Here is a 16,005-nt window from a genome sequence, read left to right on the forward strand (position 1 = left end):
TTGAATTGTGGTCTTGGTGAAGAATACAGAATATACCATGGACTGTCAAAAGAATGAACCAATCTGTCTTGGAAGACACATAGCTGGAATGCTCGTGGAAACAAGGACGAGAGTTTGTCTTACATACTTTGGACATGTTTTTGGGAGGAATCAGTCCCTGGAGAAGGTCATCATGACTGGTAAAGTAGAGGGTTATCAAAAAAGAGGAAGACCCTCAAAGAGATGGATTGACACAGTGTCTACAATAATGGGCTCAAGCATAACAATGATTGTGAGGATGGCACAGGACTGGGCAGTGTCTTGTTCTGTTGTACATAGGGTCGCTATGATTTGGAACTGACTGGACAGCACCTAACAACAATAACAATATCCCTTGTGGTTAGCAGCTGAGTGTGTTAATCTTTTACACCACCCAGGGACTTCCTAGAGCAATATAGCCAGAGGGAAAGAAAGGCAAGTGGGGATGAGAAGACCAAAGACACAGCAGGTTAAAGGAAACAAACAAAAAGAACTAGAGAGAGAAACATGCAGACATTGAGAGAATAAGGAGATAGGAGCTACAAAAAACAGAAGCAGAAGGGGAGAAATGGGTAAAGAAAGACTGTGAGAAGGATAAAAAGAGAGCGATAATAAAATGGAGAGCAAGACAAGCAAAGCTTACCACTGTGGTCGTCTGTCCTCGACTTCAGCACCCACTAACCTGCAGGCCATGGGGAATCTACGGGAAGACTGGTCTGGCTGGGAGCAGGGACATTCCAGGCTAGAAGTTACATGAGCTTTTGGGTCTTTCCTGGTGTCCCCTGACTGTTTCCCGCTGTGTGGGCTCCTTAATCCCACATTAAGACCTCTAAGGGCTTTTGTTCATTTGGTTAGTGATCAACAGCGAGGACTTTGCAGAATCCAGTGAGGAGAACGAGTCCCCAGAAGCCTGGGACTCAGCACTTGGAGGTGGACCTGGTAACGAGGGTAAGGACTGACACCCCTGGGCTCTAGAATGTCAGGTTCCAAGATCAGAGCTTTTTTTTTTTTTTTTTTTTTTTTTATGTGTTTTAACCTGAGTACATCCACAGGCAATGGTCCAGTTAACGCTGGGAACGTATTCTCTGCATTTACTTCACCTGGCACTTTAGAAAATGAGGGGTTGCAAGGTCCTATTCATTGAATTAAAAAAAAAACAAAACAAAAAACCAAACCCATTGCCGTAGAGTTGAGAGTTGATTCTGGCTCATAGCAACCCTATAGGACAGAGTAGAACTGCCCCATAGAGTTTCCAAGGAGCGCCTGGTGGATTTGAATTGCAGATCTCCTGGTTAGCACTTAACTACTACGCCACCAGGGTTTCCTACTCATTGAATATGTGTCTTCATATACTAATGTTAGGGTGATCGAATATATGTGCTCATATACTGATGTTTTAGTTGAAATATCTAACAAAATTATAATGTTTTTTAAACTGTATATTGTCATTCCTCTTGATATTAAAGTGTTGACTTTATGGTGTGTTTTTCACATTACACTGTGTCTTCTGTAGACCAGAGAAAGCTAAGTATTCTGCTGTTGGATGATATCATTTGGTCACAAATATGAAATGACCTCAAAAAACATCTAGTTCTTTATCTAGTTAGTGCCAGAAAGAAAAGTTTCACGTGAACTATTTGTGACTCAAATAATTGTTGCTGTTGTTGTTAGGTGCCGTCGAGTTGGTTCCGACTCATAGCAACGCTATGCACAACAGAATGAAACACTGTCCGGTCCTGAGCCATCGTTATAATCATTGTTATGCTTGAGCTCGTGGTTGCAGCCACTATGTCAATCCACCTCATTGAAGGTCTTCTTCTTTTCTGCTGACCCTACACTCTACCAAGCATGATGTCCTTCTCCAGGGACTGATCCCTCCTGACAACGTGTCCAAAGTATGTAAGATGCAGTCTTGCCGTCCTTGCCTCTAAGGAGCATTCTGGCTGTACTTCTTCTAGGACAGATTTGTTCATTCTTTTGGCAGTCCATGGTATATTCAATATTCTTTGCCAACACCACAATTCAAAGGCTTCAATTCTTCTTTGGTCTTCCTTATTCACTGTTCAGCTTTCACATGTATATGATGTGATTGAAAATACCATGGCTTGGGTCAGGCGCACCTTAGTCTTCAAGATGACATCTTTGCTCTTCACACTTTAAAGAGGTCCTTTGCAGCAGTTTTACCCAATGCAATGCATCTTTTGATTTCTTAACTGCTGCTTCCATGGCTGTTGATTGTGGATCCAAGTAAAACGAAATCCTTGACAAGTTCAATCCTTTCTCCGTTTATCATGATGTTGCTCATTGGTCCAGTTGTGAGGATTTTTGTTTTCTTTATATTGAGGTGCAATCCATACTGAAGGCTGTGGTCTTTGATCTTTATTAGTAAGTGCTGCATAACAGAAGGAAACACTGCCCGGTCCTGTGCCATTCTCACAATTGTTGATATGTTTGAGCCCATTGTTGTAGCCACTGTGTCAGTCCATCTTGCTGAGGGTCTTCCTCTTTTTCGATGACCCTCTACTTTACCAAACATGATGTCTCTCTCCAGGGATTGGTCCCTCCTGATAACATGTCCGAAGGATACTAAAGGAATATTATTAATAGCTTGATGCCATTAAATTATTTAACTCAGATAAAATGGACAAATTCCTTGAAAGACAAAACTTCCAAAGCTCATTCAGGAAGAAATAGATAAACTGAATAGTCCTATAATTACTAAAAATTGAATTCGTAGTTAAATATCTCACAAAAACAACTTAAATCTTTACCTAAGCCCTGGTAATCTACTTCCTTGAAGGTTGCAACCAGAAAAACCCTATGGAGTTGTTCTACTCTGTAACACATGGGGTTGCTATGAATTGGAATTAACTTGGCAATATATTTTTTTGTTTTGGCACACATGTGTCTTACTAGGGAATCCAGAGTACTTGTCCCATCCTGTTCACCAGGCCTGTATAGTGGAAAGTACGATAGTCTGTGAAACATCCCTGAGAAAAAGTCCCTGAGGACTATGTTGTAACAGGAAGCACAACAGTCAACATAACTCTGGGGCTATGAAGGTGCGTTTCTGTCTCTCCGATGTAAAAGTAAACTCCTTACTGATAAGAGTTTAAAAGAATGCTTTTGCCATCTCAATAGCTGCATACCAAATACCAAAATGTGTTGTTCTGTTTTAACAATACAATCACATTTGGCATTTCAGCCTCAACTGGGCCATTATGTGGTTAGACATACCCTGTCATACACCATGATCTACTAGGTTTTTGCAAAGGAAACAGGTGAATTGAACTGGGATATGATGGGTACCACTCTGTATCCTTTAAGTTTTGAGATCAGTGCTAACTAATCTTGCATTTCCACTCTTTTGGCTGGAGGTGACATTTATCAGGGCCTTCACTTTGCTTTTTTCACTTTGCTTTTCTTACCACAATAGATTTTATTCCAAAGGCCAGGGAACTAATGGGGGTTCTGCCAGTTGCTAAGTGTATTGACCCCAATATGTACATGCGGACTGGAGAAATAAGCACAGGTTGGATCCATGAAGCCAGTGGACCCACTATGAGTTTGACTTAGGTTAGTACTCTGTCTTCTGGCTTCCCTAAGGATCTATTGAGAGGGTCATGATGGTGTTTTCAGTTTCTTTATATAAGTTTCACTCAGACCTTCTATTTAACAGGCCCTGAATGGACTGGTATTCCCCTTTTTTAGGTACTCTGACAAAAGGCTGCATGTCCCTTTGGGGAAGGACTGGGTGCTATTTGTTGATTATAATTGTGGCATGTAGACCCTTTCAATCAATGGGCTCTGAGTCTGTGAAATGGCTTAGATTTAAAAACTGCACGAGAAATCTCAAGTTCCCTTTGTGGTGTTAGATACAAGCTTTCTTTCACCAGCTCTTGATTTTTTCTAGTTATACTAGTCAAAGAACAATCTTTATGGCTGCCTGTCTGTCTCACTTCCTGCAACACTATGGTTTGTTAGCTGTTGCTATAGATCTCCTCAAGTTAAAGTATCCTAATTGCCACTCTGCTTTTGCTGCTCATTAGTGTAATTACATCCACCTTGTCTCCATTGGTTATGTAATGCTATGGTGGCCTTCCCATTCTAGAGTCCTATTAGCTCCTCTCATACTAAGAAGCTCAATTACATGGTACCATCAATTTTTTTTTTTTTTTAATCTTCTAGTGTCAACTCCAGTTCACAGAAGGCAGCCGAAAGTGAGGTTCTCAGAAATGCCAGTACCCCCACTCAGAGGTTTGCCTAGGAGGGCAGGTAGGGTGCTGTGCCCTGGGCATTGCATGCGTGCCCTGGGCACAGCTTGAGACGGGGCACCAATTAGCAGTTTCTATTGACTGTCAGAGTCTCCACTGCCGGCTATGAGATGTCCTTCAGCAATTTAACACTAATTGTCCTAGGCAATATTTTCTGTAGTTAGGCCCCTGCCCCCACACCAATGAATTTCTTAGTGCTTTGTTGAAGGGCGTGTCATCTGGGCTTACCTGGGCAAATTACTCCAGCAATGGAATTTTATTACTGTGTTGGAGGCCCAAATTTGGCACCAGCTAGAGACAAAAAATTTCCAAGGCTGGGTTATTGTCCTGAAAGGTGTAGTGTATACTCTGAACCAGCTACCAATATATGGCACCCTTTTCCCCATAACCAGAGTACATTGGGTCAGGGAACCTGTTAAGCAAGACTGACAGATTTGGCTGGTAAAAAAAACCCAATAAGCCCTATTTAGAGTCAAATAGTTTATTACTTACATAGACAGCAAAATCAAGAACAAGAGTATCAGCTCCCCAAATCCTTTGTCATATAGGGTAGCACCCAAATCGAAGGGTCTGGATGACATGATGATGCAACATGAATCATGCCACACACTTCTGTTGCATTTAAGCAGTTTTATAGCTTGCAGTGGAGACCTGGTGGCACAGTGCTTAAGAGCTCAGGCTGCTAACCAAGAGATCCATAGTTCAAATCCACCAGCTGCTCCTTGGAAACCCTATGGGGCAGTTCTACTCTGTCCTGTAAGGTTGCTGTGAAGCAAAATTGATTGGACGGCAACGGGGTTTTTTTGGGGAGGGCTTTGTGAAAGTATACACAGCAAAATAGGTTCTCATTTAACAATTTCTACACATAATGTTCAGTGACATTAGTAACATTCTTCACATTGTGTAACATTCTCATTATCTCCTTTCTAGTTGTTCCATTCTTATTGATGTAGTCTTATGGTCCATCAACCTTCTCATCCATGCTTTTGGTTCTAAATTTTATTTGGAAAAAATTAATGAAGAGGAATAGCACCAAAAATGTTTGAAAGATAAGTGTGCTATGGTGGTGTGTTATGATGGTGCCAGAAGAATGAATAAATCTGTCTTGGAGGAAGTACAGCCAGAATGCTCTGTAGAAGCGAGGATGGTGAGGTCATGCTTGATAAAGTAGAGGGTCAGCAAAAAAGAGAAAGAACCTTCAACAAGATGGATTGACACAGTGGCTGCAACAATGGGCTCAAATCACAGGCAGATTACCCATTAAGCAAGGGAAGCACAGTGCTTACCTTGCTTACCAGATCATCTGTAGTGAAATTGTTCACTACAGATCAATAAGTAAGCCTGTGCTTACTTTGCTTACTGGATCTTCTGCCCCTGTCAGGGACTGTGAATTTAAAAAGAGGCTTTGATTCTGGAACAAGGTGCTGTGGGGTTGGGGGGGAAACAGACACCAGCCATACCTAGAACCAGAATCTTTGATGTGGTGAAAAAATGTGAAATCGTTCAATACAGATGATCCGGCAAGCAAGGTAAGCACCAGGCTTTTTGCTTATTGGACAATCCGTCTCAGGCTCCAACGTGCCTGCTACTGCGAGGATGGTATAGGACCAGGCAACGTTTCATTCTGTTGTACATACGGTTGCCCTGAGTCACCATGAGTCAGAGCCAAATAGAGGTACCTAACAACAACATGGTGGTGCTTGTAAAAGAACATGCAGAGTGATCAGTGGGGCCAGAGGCAAGTTACCCAAAGGCTGCTGGAAGGTCTCAAGGGGATGACAGAAATCAGTGACTATAACAAAAAAATGGGCCCAAACTGGAAACTGCTCTTATTTGTTGTTTCCTGAATTGCAAAAATGTCTTTGAAATTCTTCTCAAATATGGCCTTTAGTTGAAGTCCCAGCCTGGCAAACTTATGGTCCTGAAAGAGCAAAGACAAAAACAATAAAGGTCACTGTCAGTGAACTCAGACTCCCTTGCTCCAGGTCATCTGTAGCCTCAGTCCTGAATGTTAAGTGAGAATTAATCCAGTTAAGAGTAGCTCATGCTCCCTGATAGCTTGATTATTTCTTTTCATCTGGAAATCAGAGAAACAATATATTGCAGTTAATTCCTGATCAGAAATTTATTTATTGATTTAATTTTTAAATACTCTAGTTATTTGATTTTTAAATGCAGTACAGATTATTTGTAACAACAGGTTAGTACAGAAGTGTCTAAAGCAAATTATTCGTGTCTCCTTTTTCCTTCGCTCTCATCCCTTTAGCTAATCCTTGTTGACTTTTTGATACACCACTAGGAAAGTCAGATATGAAGAAATCCACAATTTTGAAACCTCAGAAATTTAATTTGGTATACTCCTTTAGAGAAAAGGAGCACTTTAAAGGGTTATTCTACTTCCAACTGATGGGAGTAGGTCAGTCTGTGTGCTGAGCAGATAATTCAAGAAGCTGAACTACATGAAGAAGAATGCTGTATCAGGACTGAAGGGAAGACTCATTAATAACCTGTGACGTGCAGATGGTACAACATTACTTGCTAAAATCGAAGATGACTTGAAGCATTTAATGATGAAGATCACATTTAATGATGAAGATTACACCTCAATAAAAAGAAAACAAAAATTCTCACAACAGACCAATATTGAAGTTGTCAAGAATTTCATCTTACTTGGATCAACAATCAACGCCCATGGAAGCAGCAGTCAAGAAATCAAACGACGTATTGTGTTGGGTAAATGTGCTACAAAAGACCTCTTTAAAGTGTTAAAAAGCAAAGACGTCTTTTGAGGATTAATGTGCACCTGACCCAAGATATGGTATTTTCCTCATCATGTGGCAAGTATTTTCAGTCATCTCATATGCAAGTGAAAGCTGGACAATGAATAAGGAAGACTGAAGGAGAGTTGATGCCTTTGAATCATGGTGTTGTGAGGAATATTGAATATATCATAGACTGCCAGAAGAACGAACAAATCTGTCTTGGAAGAAGTACAGCCAGAATGCTCCTTAGAAGCGAGGATGGAGAGACTTAGCCTCACATACTCAGGGCATGTTATCATGAGGGACCAGTTCCTGGAGAAGGACTTCATGCTTGGTAAAGAAGAGGGTCAGTGAAAAAGAGGAAGACCCTCAATGAGATGGATTGACACAGTGGTTGCAACAATGGGCTCAAACATAGCAATGACTGTGAGGATGACACAGGACTGGGTAGTGTTTCCTTCTGTTAAACATAGGGTCTCAATGAGTCAGAACTGGCTGTACGGCCTAACAACAAAAATACTCTACGGGAGGAAATCGACTCAGTAGAAGTGAATAAATTCTCTGGGTCCCTAGGGTAATGTTTGCAACGACACCTTCTGGTTTATTATTAATTTCCCTCCGTGGGTTGGAAGGCTTTTAGAAGACTTCTAGAAGTTTTACTGGTGTGGGCTTGCCACATGATGAGGAAAATTGTATAATTTTCCTGATACAAGAAGATGAAAAGTAAAGTGACTTAACTGAAAGAGAAGGATACGGAAGTAGGGACAGCTACTTGCCCTGTAATATGCCTTGTGGTTCTGAAAGATGAGGCGCATGTCTTGCACAAACTCGTCCACTTGGTGGTAATGCTGCTGCTTCAGCCTCTCCTTGATTTTGTTCAACCACATGGGTTCCCTTGGGCCCTGGGAACTCTGTCTACTCTGTTGACGAGAACACCAAAGAGAGGGCTATTAGCGTAGTTCAATGTCTGTCTGCTACAGATTCCCACCAATAAGGCAGCTCATATCCATGGGATTAAGATGACAAATTCCAAAAATACCAGGTTCAGGGTTTCTTGTTGTTACTTACATAATGTGGTTCATTGGCAAAAAAGGTGCTTTTTGCCCAGCAATAGACCTTTAAGAGGAGGAACTCACATTTCTGCAAAAAGATGAAGGAGGCTTTAAGTGAAAAGCGATTTGGAGAGAATGAGCCCATACCCATGCCCAGACAGAACCCATGATTCAAGCCAGTCCTTGAGTCGATTCCGACTCATAGCAACCCTAGAAGTTTGAAAAACATGTGTAATGAGGAGGTTCATTGGAATGTGGGCTTTGGTGCCACGTTACTGTGATCAAAGCACAGCCTGGGACAGCTGGTTGCCTTGGGCCTCGTTCCTCTAACCCTCTGCAAGGTTCTGCCATGTCTCTTGTGTAAAGAGAAAGGAGGTGGTTTCAGGTTCACGTTTTGACTCACCAGCTTTTCCTCAGGCAGCATCTGCCTCTTCAGGATCTCAGATTCCTGATGACATGGTTGGTTTTCTGGGCACCTGTTCTGAATAGCCTTTATCTTGCAGAAGATGCAACTCCACGGATCCCTGAAAAGTCAGGCATAATATGAGCAGAGGGCAGGTTTCCTGTGAAACAACCACTGTTACTATAGCCACTAATGTCTTCTGTTCAAGAATGGCTGGTGGGCTCTACTCTGTAGCCAAAGTCTCTTGGAGGCCCCTCTGCACTAGAGTCCCATGTGGGCTCAATAGCCAAAGACACTCTCTCCCATCTGTGGTGGTAGCAGGGTGTCAGTCTATTGCATGAGGTGCCATAATGAGTGATGAACTCTCATTTACCATAAAGCCTGGGGGTCTGAGCCATGATGAGCTTGATGATGAGCCTTGCTTGTTAGAATCAAGTACTGGAAATTGGACCTTAACTACTGGGGTCTTGGGCTTCCATGAGCCCAATCAGATCATGGTAAAAATCAGGAAACCAGCTCTTGTTTCTCAACTTTTCTGAATAAGCACAGAGCACAAGCTATAGGAATCCTCTCCTCTAACTTTGCCATATCTGTGACTAGAATTTGTGCTGCAGAAAAGGAAATCTATAGACAGAGTGTCAGATGTCTTCCATTTTGCCTCTAGATTCATTCTCCACTCTTCCCTACCATGCTGCTTGCCCCAGGAAGCTCTGGATAAGCAGGTGGACATGCTAACCCATCCTGTAGATGTCAGTGAGCCTCTCTTCCTGGCCACCCCAGTGCTTGCTCAAAGTGTCCTTGGTGCAGAGATGGGGTTCAACAAAAAAGCCCATCTGTCTTCTGCCACTGCAGATGGCCCAACTGGCCAAAGGCAGAGGTTTATGGGAAACCCCTGATATGGCATCTTTCCCTGGGAGTTACCAGGAGAATTACATTAGACTCTTCCCATTATGGAGGTGCAATGTTCTGTCCTCATAGGGACAGATACACTCCTGGTAGAGATTGTCCTCCCTGGCCATAGGATTCTGCAGCACCGCTACTTCCAGAATGCTTTCTCCATTGCCATGGTATCTTGCACACCATCACCTCTGACCAATGCCATTTTATGGCAAAGGAAGTGCAGCAATGGGCTCACAGCCACAGAATTCCTGGGTCTTACCATGCACCCCTGACCCAGAATCAGCTGGCTTGATAAGACCATCTGAAGGCTCATTCCAGCAGTTTTATCAGCTTCGTGATGTTCCCAGGAGATAGTGTATACTTTAGACCAGCAGCCAGTGAATCAGGTCATTGCCCCATCAGAATGGGAACCAAGTGGGGGCAGTGAGGTGACACCTCTTACTAGTCCACTTAGTAACCCCTGGAAGAGTTTTTTGCTTCCCATTCATCTGCTGCTGCCAGCACCATTGATTATCTCTGGATCACACTTCTGGATTCTGACACTTAAGAGCCCTGCTACCTCGACATCAATACATGTACAATCGGAGACAGAAACTCTGCAGGATGAGTGTACTTGGTGGAAGAAGGAGTCCCTAACGAGGAGGAGGAGAGAGAGCAGGCCATGTCTCACTAACCTCTCAGCTTCCACAAGCTGGATGTGACAATCCTCATGAAATGATTTTGGACAGGTGTCACAGCAGAACAGGTATCCTCCATCCTGGCACACCTCACAATGATTTGAGTTTTCTGGCTAGAAAGTGAGATAATGTAGATATCACCAGGATCAGTGAGACCACAGAAGGTCTGCATGATAGTACTCTAGGACACGTTGCCTTGGTGTATACCAAGGTGGACACTTCAAAATTTATCTTCCTTAAATATTAAGTAACAGCACCAAGTGGAGATTTCAGAAGAAGACATTTGGGTCTGCAGCAAAGGTCAAGAGGTGGGGGCTGTGTGTCTGGCCAGAAGAATTTTCTTTATGAGAACAGAGATTGTAACTCAGAAATGCTAGCTATTAAAAAAGGGTGAAGATTTATGGATAATCTGAGAAATTTTTTATTCCTCTGGCAAAAACCTGGCCCTCAAGTACGGTGTCTTATCTAGTTGTCAACATTCCATTGTATAAATTGATTTGTGGACGGGTGCTTTACTGAGAATTTTATAAGATGGAACAAACACCTGAGAAATCACTGCAGTCTGCTTTCTTGGCCACAGTCTCCCCATAGTTGAAGAAAGGGCTCGGGGAGGAGTTCCTGAACTGGAGGATCCTTGGATCTGCAGCAGTGCCTTTGGGGTGGAAGAATCATGGGTACACATGACCAGGTGGGTACCAAGTGGGAGCTAGTTGGCTCTGAGAGGCTGGGGGAAGATGAACCATGACTCAGCTTGGCAAGTAAGGTGTGGAGGTGCCAGATCCCATCTCTGAATGGTCCAGGTGTGTGGTAACAGCAGTTGCCAAGGCTGAAGGACTGGTCTGTACTTTCATTTTCATGAACAAGTTCCTATGTCCATGACAGACCTGGTGGCATTCTTGTTCTATAAAAGGAAGGTGGAGAGGCCCACTGATACAGGGATGCAGAGACCCTAATTAATAATGCTATCTTATGAGCCACAGCAACAGTGCCTGCTATTTGGGTTCAAAGTCAAAGTTGTCTTTGGGCCCAAGGAGCTGAGGCCCAAGGACAACTGGGACATATCTCAGTTTGTAAATTCTTATCTTCAGTAAATTTAATATGAGAAGACAAGACACAGAAGTCACAAATATGAGAAAATTCTAGGTCGCAAGATGTAGCTCGGCCAGGTGCTCCCTTTCAGTAGGAAAACTTGAGGAGTGGTCTGTTACGGAGATCCTTGGACACATCTGCAAATGGGGCCTGAAGTTGTCCTGGCATGGGGCCATGCAACCGTTTTTCCTTTCCATCATAACAGATAAAAGTCATAGATGCTGATCACTCTTCTTAGGCTGCTGGATCAAGATTTCTGAACCCCATCCTATAAAATAGACTGCAAATGGGCTTTGAGAAAGAATGAATAACACGTGCAATCCCACGCTCAAAGTTCCACCTTCTAGGAATTCTGTAAACTTGATGTGTGTCTCCCTAATCTTTTTATCAGTAAATTTGTCCTTTTGTTTAGCAGTGTTTGCTGACCTGTTGAACAGTAGAGTCACCTGGGGATATTTTAAAACATCTTATGCCCATCATCAGGATTTTGATTCAATTAGTCTAAGACGGGGCATAAATGAAACCAGGCCCATCGTTGCTGAGTTGATTCCACTCATGGCAATCCCACGTGTTACAGAGTAGAACTGCTCCACAGGGTTTCCTTGGCTGTAATCTTTATGGAAGTAGATCACCCAGACTTTCTTCCGTAGTGCTGCTCTGTGGGTTTGAACAGCCAACCTTTAGGTTAGTAGTCAAGTGCAAACCATTTGGCCACCCAGGAACCCTGGGTTGGGGCATAGGCATTAGTATTTTTTAACTTTCCAGATGATTCCAATCTGCAGTCACTAGTTGAGGCCCCTGGTTTAAGGCCTGAGGCAGGTTCTCCAAAGAGTAGTCTTAGACCAGCAGTATCAGCATCACCTGGACTTGTTAGTGCAAAGTCCTGGACCACACCCCACGCTTGCTGAATCAGAAGCCCAGGTATCGGGGCCTAGGCATTGACGGTACAACAAGCCCTCCAAGTGACTGTGATGGACAGATGTGTAGTATAGATGGCACTGATCTACCAAACCTAAACCATACCTGCTGCCATCAAGTGAATTCTGACTCCTAACGACCCCATAGGGTATCCAAGGCTGTAAATCTTTATGGAAGCAGACTGCCACATCTTTCTTCCATAGAGGTTTAAAACGCTTTTGCTTGGTAGCCGAGAACTTTTTTTTAATAATTTTTACTGTGCTTTAAGTGAAAGTTTACAAATCAAGTCAGTCTCTCACACAAAAACCCATATACACCTTGCTACACACTCCCAATTCCTCTCTCCCTGGTGAGACAGCATGCTGTCTCCCGCCACTCTCTCTTTTCATGTCCATTTCACCAGCTTCTAACCCCCTCCACCCTCTCATCTCTCCTCCAGACAGGAGATGCCAACATAGTCTCAAGGGTCCACCTGATCCAAGAAGCTCACTCCTCACCAGCATCCCTCTCCAACCCATTGTCCAGTCCAATCCATGTCTGAAGAGTTGGCTCCGGGAATGGTTCTTGTCCTGGGCCAACAGAAGGTCTGGGGGCCACGACCACTGGGGTCCTTCTAGTCTCAGTCAGACCATTAAGTCTGGTCTTATGAGAATTTGGGGTCTGCCTCCCACGGCTCTCCTGCTCCCTCAGGGGTTCTCTGTTGTGTTCCCTGTCAGGGCAGCCATTGGTTGTAGCCAGGCACCATCTGGTTCTTCTGGTCTCAGGATAATGTAGTCTCTGGTTCACATGGCCCTTTCTGTCTCTTGGACTCATAATCGCCTTGTGTCCTTGGTGTTCTTCATTCTCCTTTGATGCAGGTGGGTTGAGACCAATTGATGCATCTTAGATGGCTGCTTGCTAGTGTTTAAGACCCCAGATGCCACTCTTCAAAGTGGGACGCAGAATGTTTTCTTAATAGATTTTATTATGCCTATTGACTTTTTTTTTTTTTGACTTAGATGTCCCCTGAAACCATGGTCCCCAGACCACTGCCCCTGCTAAGCTGGCCTGTGAAGCATTCAGTTTATTCAGGAAACTTCTTTGCTTTTGGTTTAGTCCAATTGTGGTGCCCTACCCTGTATTGTATGCTGTCTTTCCCATCACCTAAACTAGTTCTTATCTACTATCTAATTAGCGAATACCCCTCTCCCACTCCCCTCCCTCCCCTGCCTAGTAACCACAAAAGAATGTTGTCTCCTCAGTTTAAACTATTTCCCAAGTTCTTATAATAGTGGTTTTATACAATATTTGTCCTTTTGCAGCTGACAAATTTCACTCAGCACAATGCCTTCCAGGTTCCTCCACGTTATGAAATGTTTCACAGATTCCTCACTGTTCTTTATCGATGTGTAGTATTCCATTGTGTGAATATACCATAATTTATTTATCCATTCATCCGTTGATGGGCACCTTGGTTGCTTCCATCTTTTTGCTATTGTAAACAGTGCTGCAATAAACATGGGTGTGCATATATCAGTTGGTGTAAATGTTCTTATTTCTCTAGGATATATTCCAAGGAGTGAGATTGCTGGATCATACAGCAGTTCTATTTCTAGCTTTTTAAGGAAGCGCCGAATCGATTTCCAAAGTGGTTGTACCATTTGACATTCCCAGCAGCACTGTAGAAGTGTTCCAATCTCTCCACAGCCTCTCCAACATTTATTATTTTGTGTTTTTTGGATTAATGCCAGCCTTGTTGGAGTGAGATGAAATCTCATTGTAGTTTTGATCTATGTTTCTCTAATGGCTAATGATTGTGAACATTTCCCCATATATCTGTTAGCTACCTGAATGTCTTCTTTAGTGAAGTGTCTATTCATATCTTTTGCCCATTTTTTAATTGGGTTATTTGTCTTTTTGCAGTTGAGTTTTTGCAGTATTATGTAGATTTTAGAGATCAGGTGCTGATCAGAAATGTCATAGCTGAAAACTTTTTCCCAGTCTGTAGGTAATCTTTTTACTCTTTTGGTGAAGTCTTTGGATGAGCATAGGTGTTTGATTTTTAGGAGCTCCCAGTTATCTAGTTTTTCTTCTACATTCTTAATAATGTTTTCTATACTGTTTATGCCATGTATTAGGGCTCCTAATGTTGTCCCTATTTTTTCTTCCATGATCTTTAACATTTTAGATTTTATATTTAGGTCTTTGATCCATTTTGAGTTAGTTTTTGTGCATGGAGTGAGGTATGGGTCTTGTCTCATTTTTTTGCAGATAGATATCCAGTTATGCCAGCACCATTTGTTAAAAAGACTGTCTTTTCCCCATTTAACTGTTTTGGGGCCTTTGTCAAATATCAGCTGCTCATATGTGGATGGATTTATGTCTGGATCCTCAATTCTGTTCCACTGGCCCATGTATCTGTTGTTGTATCAGTACCAGGCTGTTTTGACTACTGTGGCAGTATAATAGGCTCTAAAATCAGGTAAAGTAAGGCCTCCTACTTTGTTCTTCTTTTTCGGTAATGCCTTATTCATCCGGGGCCTCTTTCCCTTCCATATGAAATTAGTGATTTGTTTCTCCATCTCATTAAAGAATGTCGTTGGGATTTGGATAGGAATTGTATTAAATGTATAGATCACTTTGGTAGAATAGACATTTTTATAATATTAAGTCTTCCTATCCATGAGCAAGGTATGTTCTTCCACTTATGTAAGTCTCTTTTGGTTTCTTACAGAAGTGTACTGTAGTTTTCTTTGTATAAGCCTTTTACATCTCTGGTAAGATTTATTCCTAAGTATCTTATCTTCTTGGGGGCTATTGTAAATGGCATTGATTTGGTGATTTCCTCTTCGATGTTCTTTTTGTTGGTGTAGAGGAATCCAGCTGATTTTTGTATGTTTATCTTGTATCCTGATAGTCTGCTGAACTGTATTAGTTTCAGTAGTTTTCTGGAGGATTCCTTAGGGTTTTCTCTGTATAAGATCATGTCATCTGCAAATAGAGATACTTTGACTTCTTCCTTGCCAATCTGGATGCCCTTTATTTCTTTATCTAGCCTAATTGCTGTGGCTAGGACTTCTAGCACAATGTTGAATAAGAGTGGTGATAAAGGGCATCCTTGTCTGGTTCCCGATCTCAGTGGGAATGTTTTCAGGCTCTCTCCATTTAGGGTGATGTTGGCTGTTGGCTTTGTATAAATGCCCTTTATTTTGTTGAGAAATTTTCCTTCTATTCCTATTTTGCTGAGAGTTTTTATCATGAACGAGTGTTGAACTTTGTCAAATGTCTTTTCTGCATCAACTGATAAAATCATGTGATTCTTGTCTTTTGTTTTATTTATGTGGTGGATTACATTATTTGTTTTTCTAATGTTGAACCATCCCTGCATACCTGGTATGAATCCCACTTGGTCATGGTGAATTTTTTTTTGATATGTTGTTGAATTCTATTGGCTAGAATTTTGTTGAGGATTTTTGCAACTAAGTTCATGAGAGACATAGGTCTATAATTTTCTTTTCTTGTGGTGTCTTTACCTGGTTTTGGTATCAGGAATATGGTGGCTTCACAGAATGAGTTTGGTAGTATTCCGTCCTTTTCTGTGCTCTGAAATACCTTTAGTAGTAGTGGTGTTAACTCTTCTCTGAAAGTTTGGTAGAACTCTGCAGTGAAGCTGTCCGGACCAGGGCTTTTTTTTGTTGAGAGTTTTTTGATTACCTTTTCAACCTCTTCTTTTGTTATGGGTTTATTTAGTTTTTCTACTTCTGTTTGTGTTAGTTTAGGTAGGTAGTGTGTTTCTAGGAATTCATCCATTTCTTCCAGGTTTTCAAATTTGTTTGAGTATAGTTTTTCAGCGTAATCTGATATGATTCTTTTAATTTCAGTTGGGTCTGTTGTAATATCGCCCCTCTCATTTCTTATTCGGGTTATTTGCTT

The 16,005-nt window shown here is 42.1% G+C and overlaps 1 protein-coding gene across 10 annotated transcripts in view; it reads right to left on the bottom strand.

Annotated features, from left to right (window-relative positions):
- Positions 1–1,015: 1,015 nt before the first annotated feature.
- Positions 1,016–16,005, bottom strand: part of SP100 (SP100 nuclear antigen) — a 96,161-nt gene continuing 81,171 nt past the window's right edge. For 6 of the 10 annotated variants that reach the window (XM_023557777.2, XM_023557776.2, XM_023557770.2 and 3 more), the window contains 6 exons: positions 10,631–10,738; positions 10,084–10,199; positions 8,510–8,630; positions 8,123–8,194; positions 7,831–7,974; positions 1,016–6,213 (listed from right to left, as the gene is read on the bottom strand). In XM_023557777.2, coding sequence (XP_023413545.1) covers positions 6,085–6,213; positions 7,831–7,974; positions 8,123–8,194; positions 8,510–8,630; positions 10,084–10,199; positions 10,631–10,738 — 690 coding nt within the window. In that variant the 3' untranslated portion in view covers positions 1,016–6,084. Of the gene's footprint in view, positions 6,214–7,830; positions 7,975–8,122; positions 8,195–8,509; positions 8,631–10,083; positions 10,200–10,630; positions 10,988–16,005 lie in introns of those variants that run through there. The other 4 variants (XM_023557773.2, XM_023557775.2, XM_064286570.1 and 1 more) reach the window with 3 other exon arrangements.

The sequence above is a fragment of the Loxodonta africana genome, chromosome 6 (assembly GCF_030014295.1).
Source record: "Loxodonta africana isolate mLoxAfr1 chromosome 6, mLoxAfr1.hap2, whole genome shotgun sequence".
In the NCBI taxonomy this organism is placed as follows: domain Eukaryota; kingdom Metazoa; phylum Chordata; class Mammalia; order Proboscidea; family Elephantidae; genus Loxodonta; species Loxodonta africana.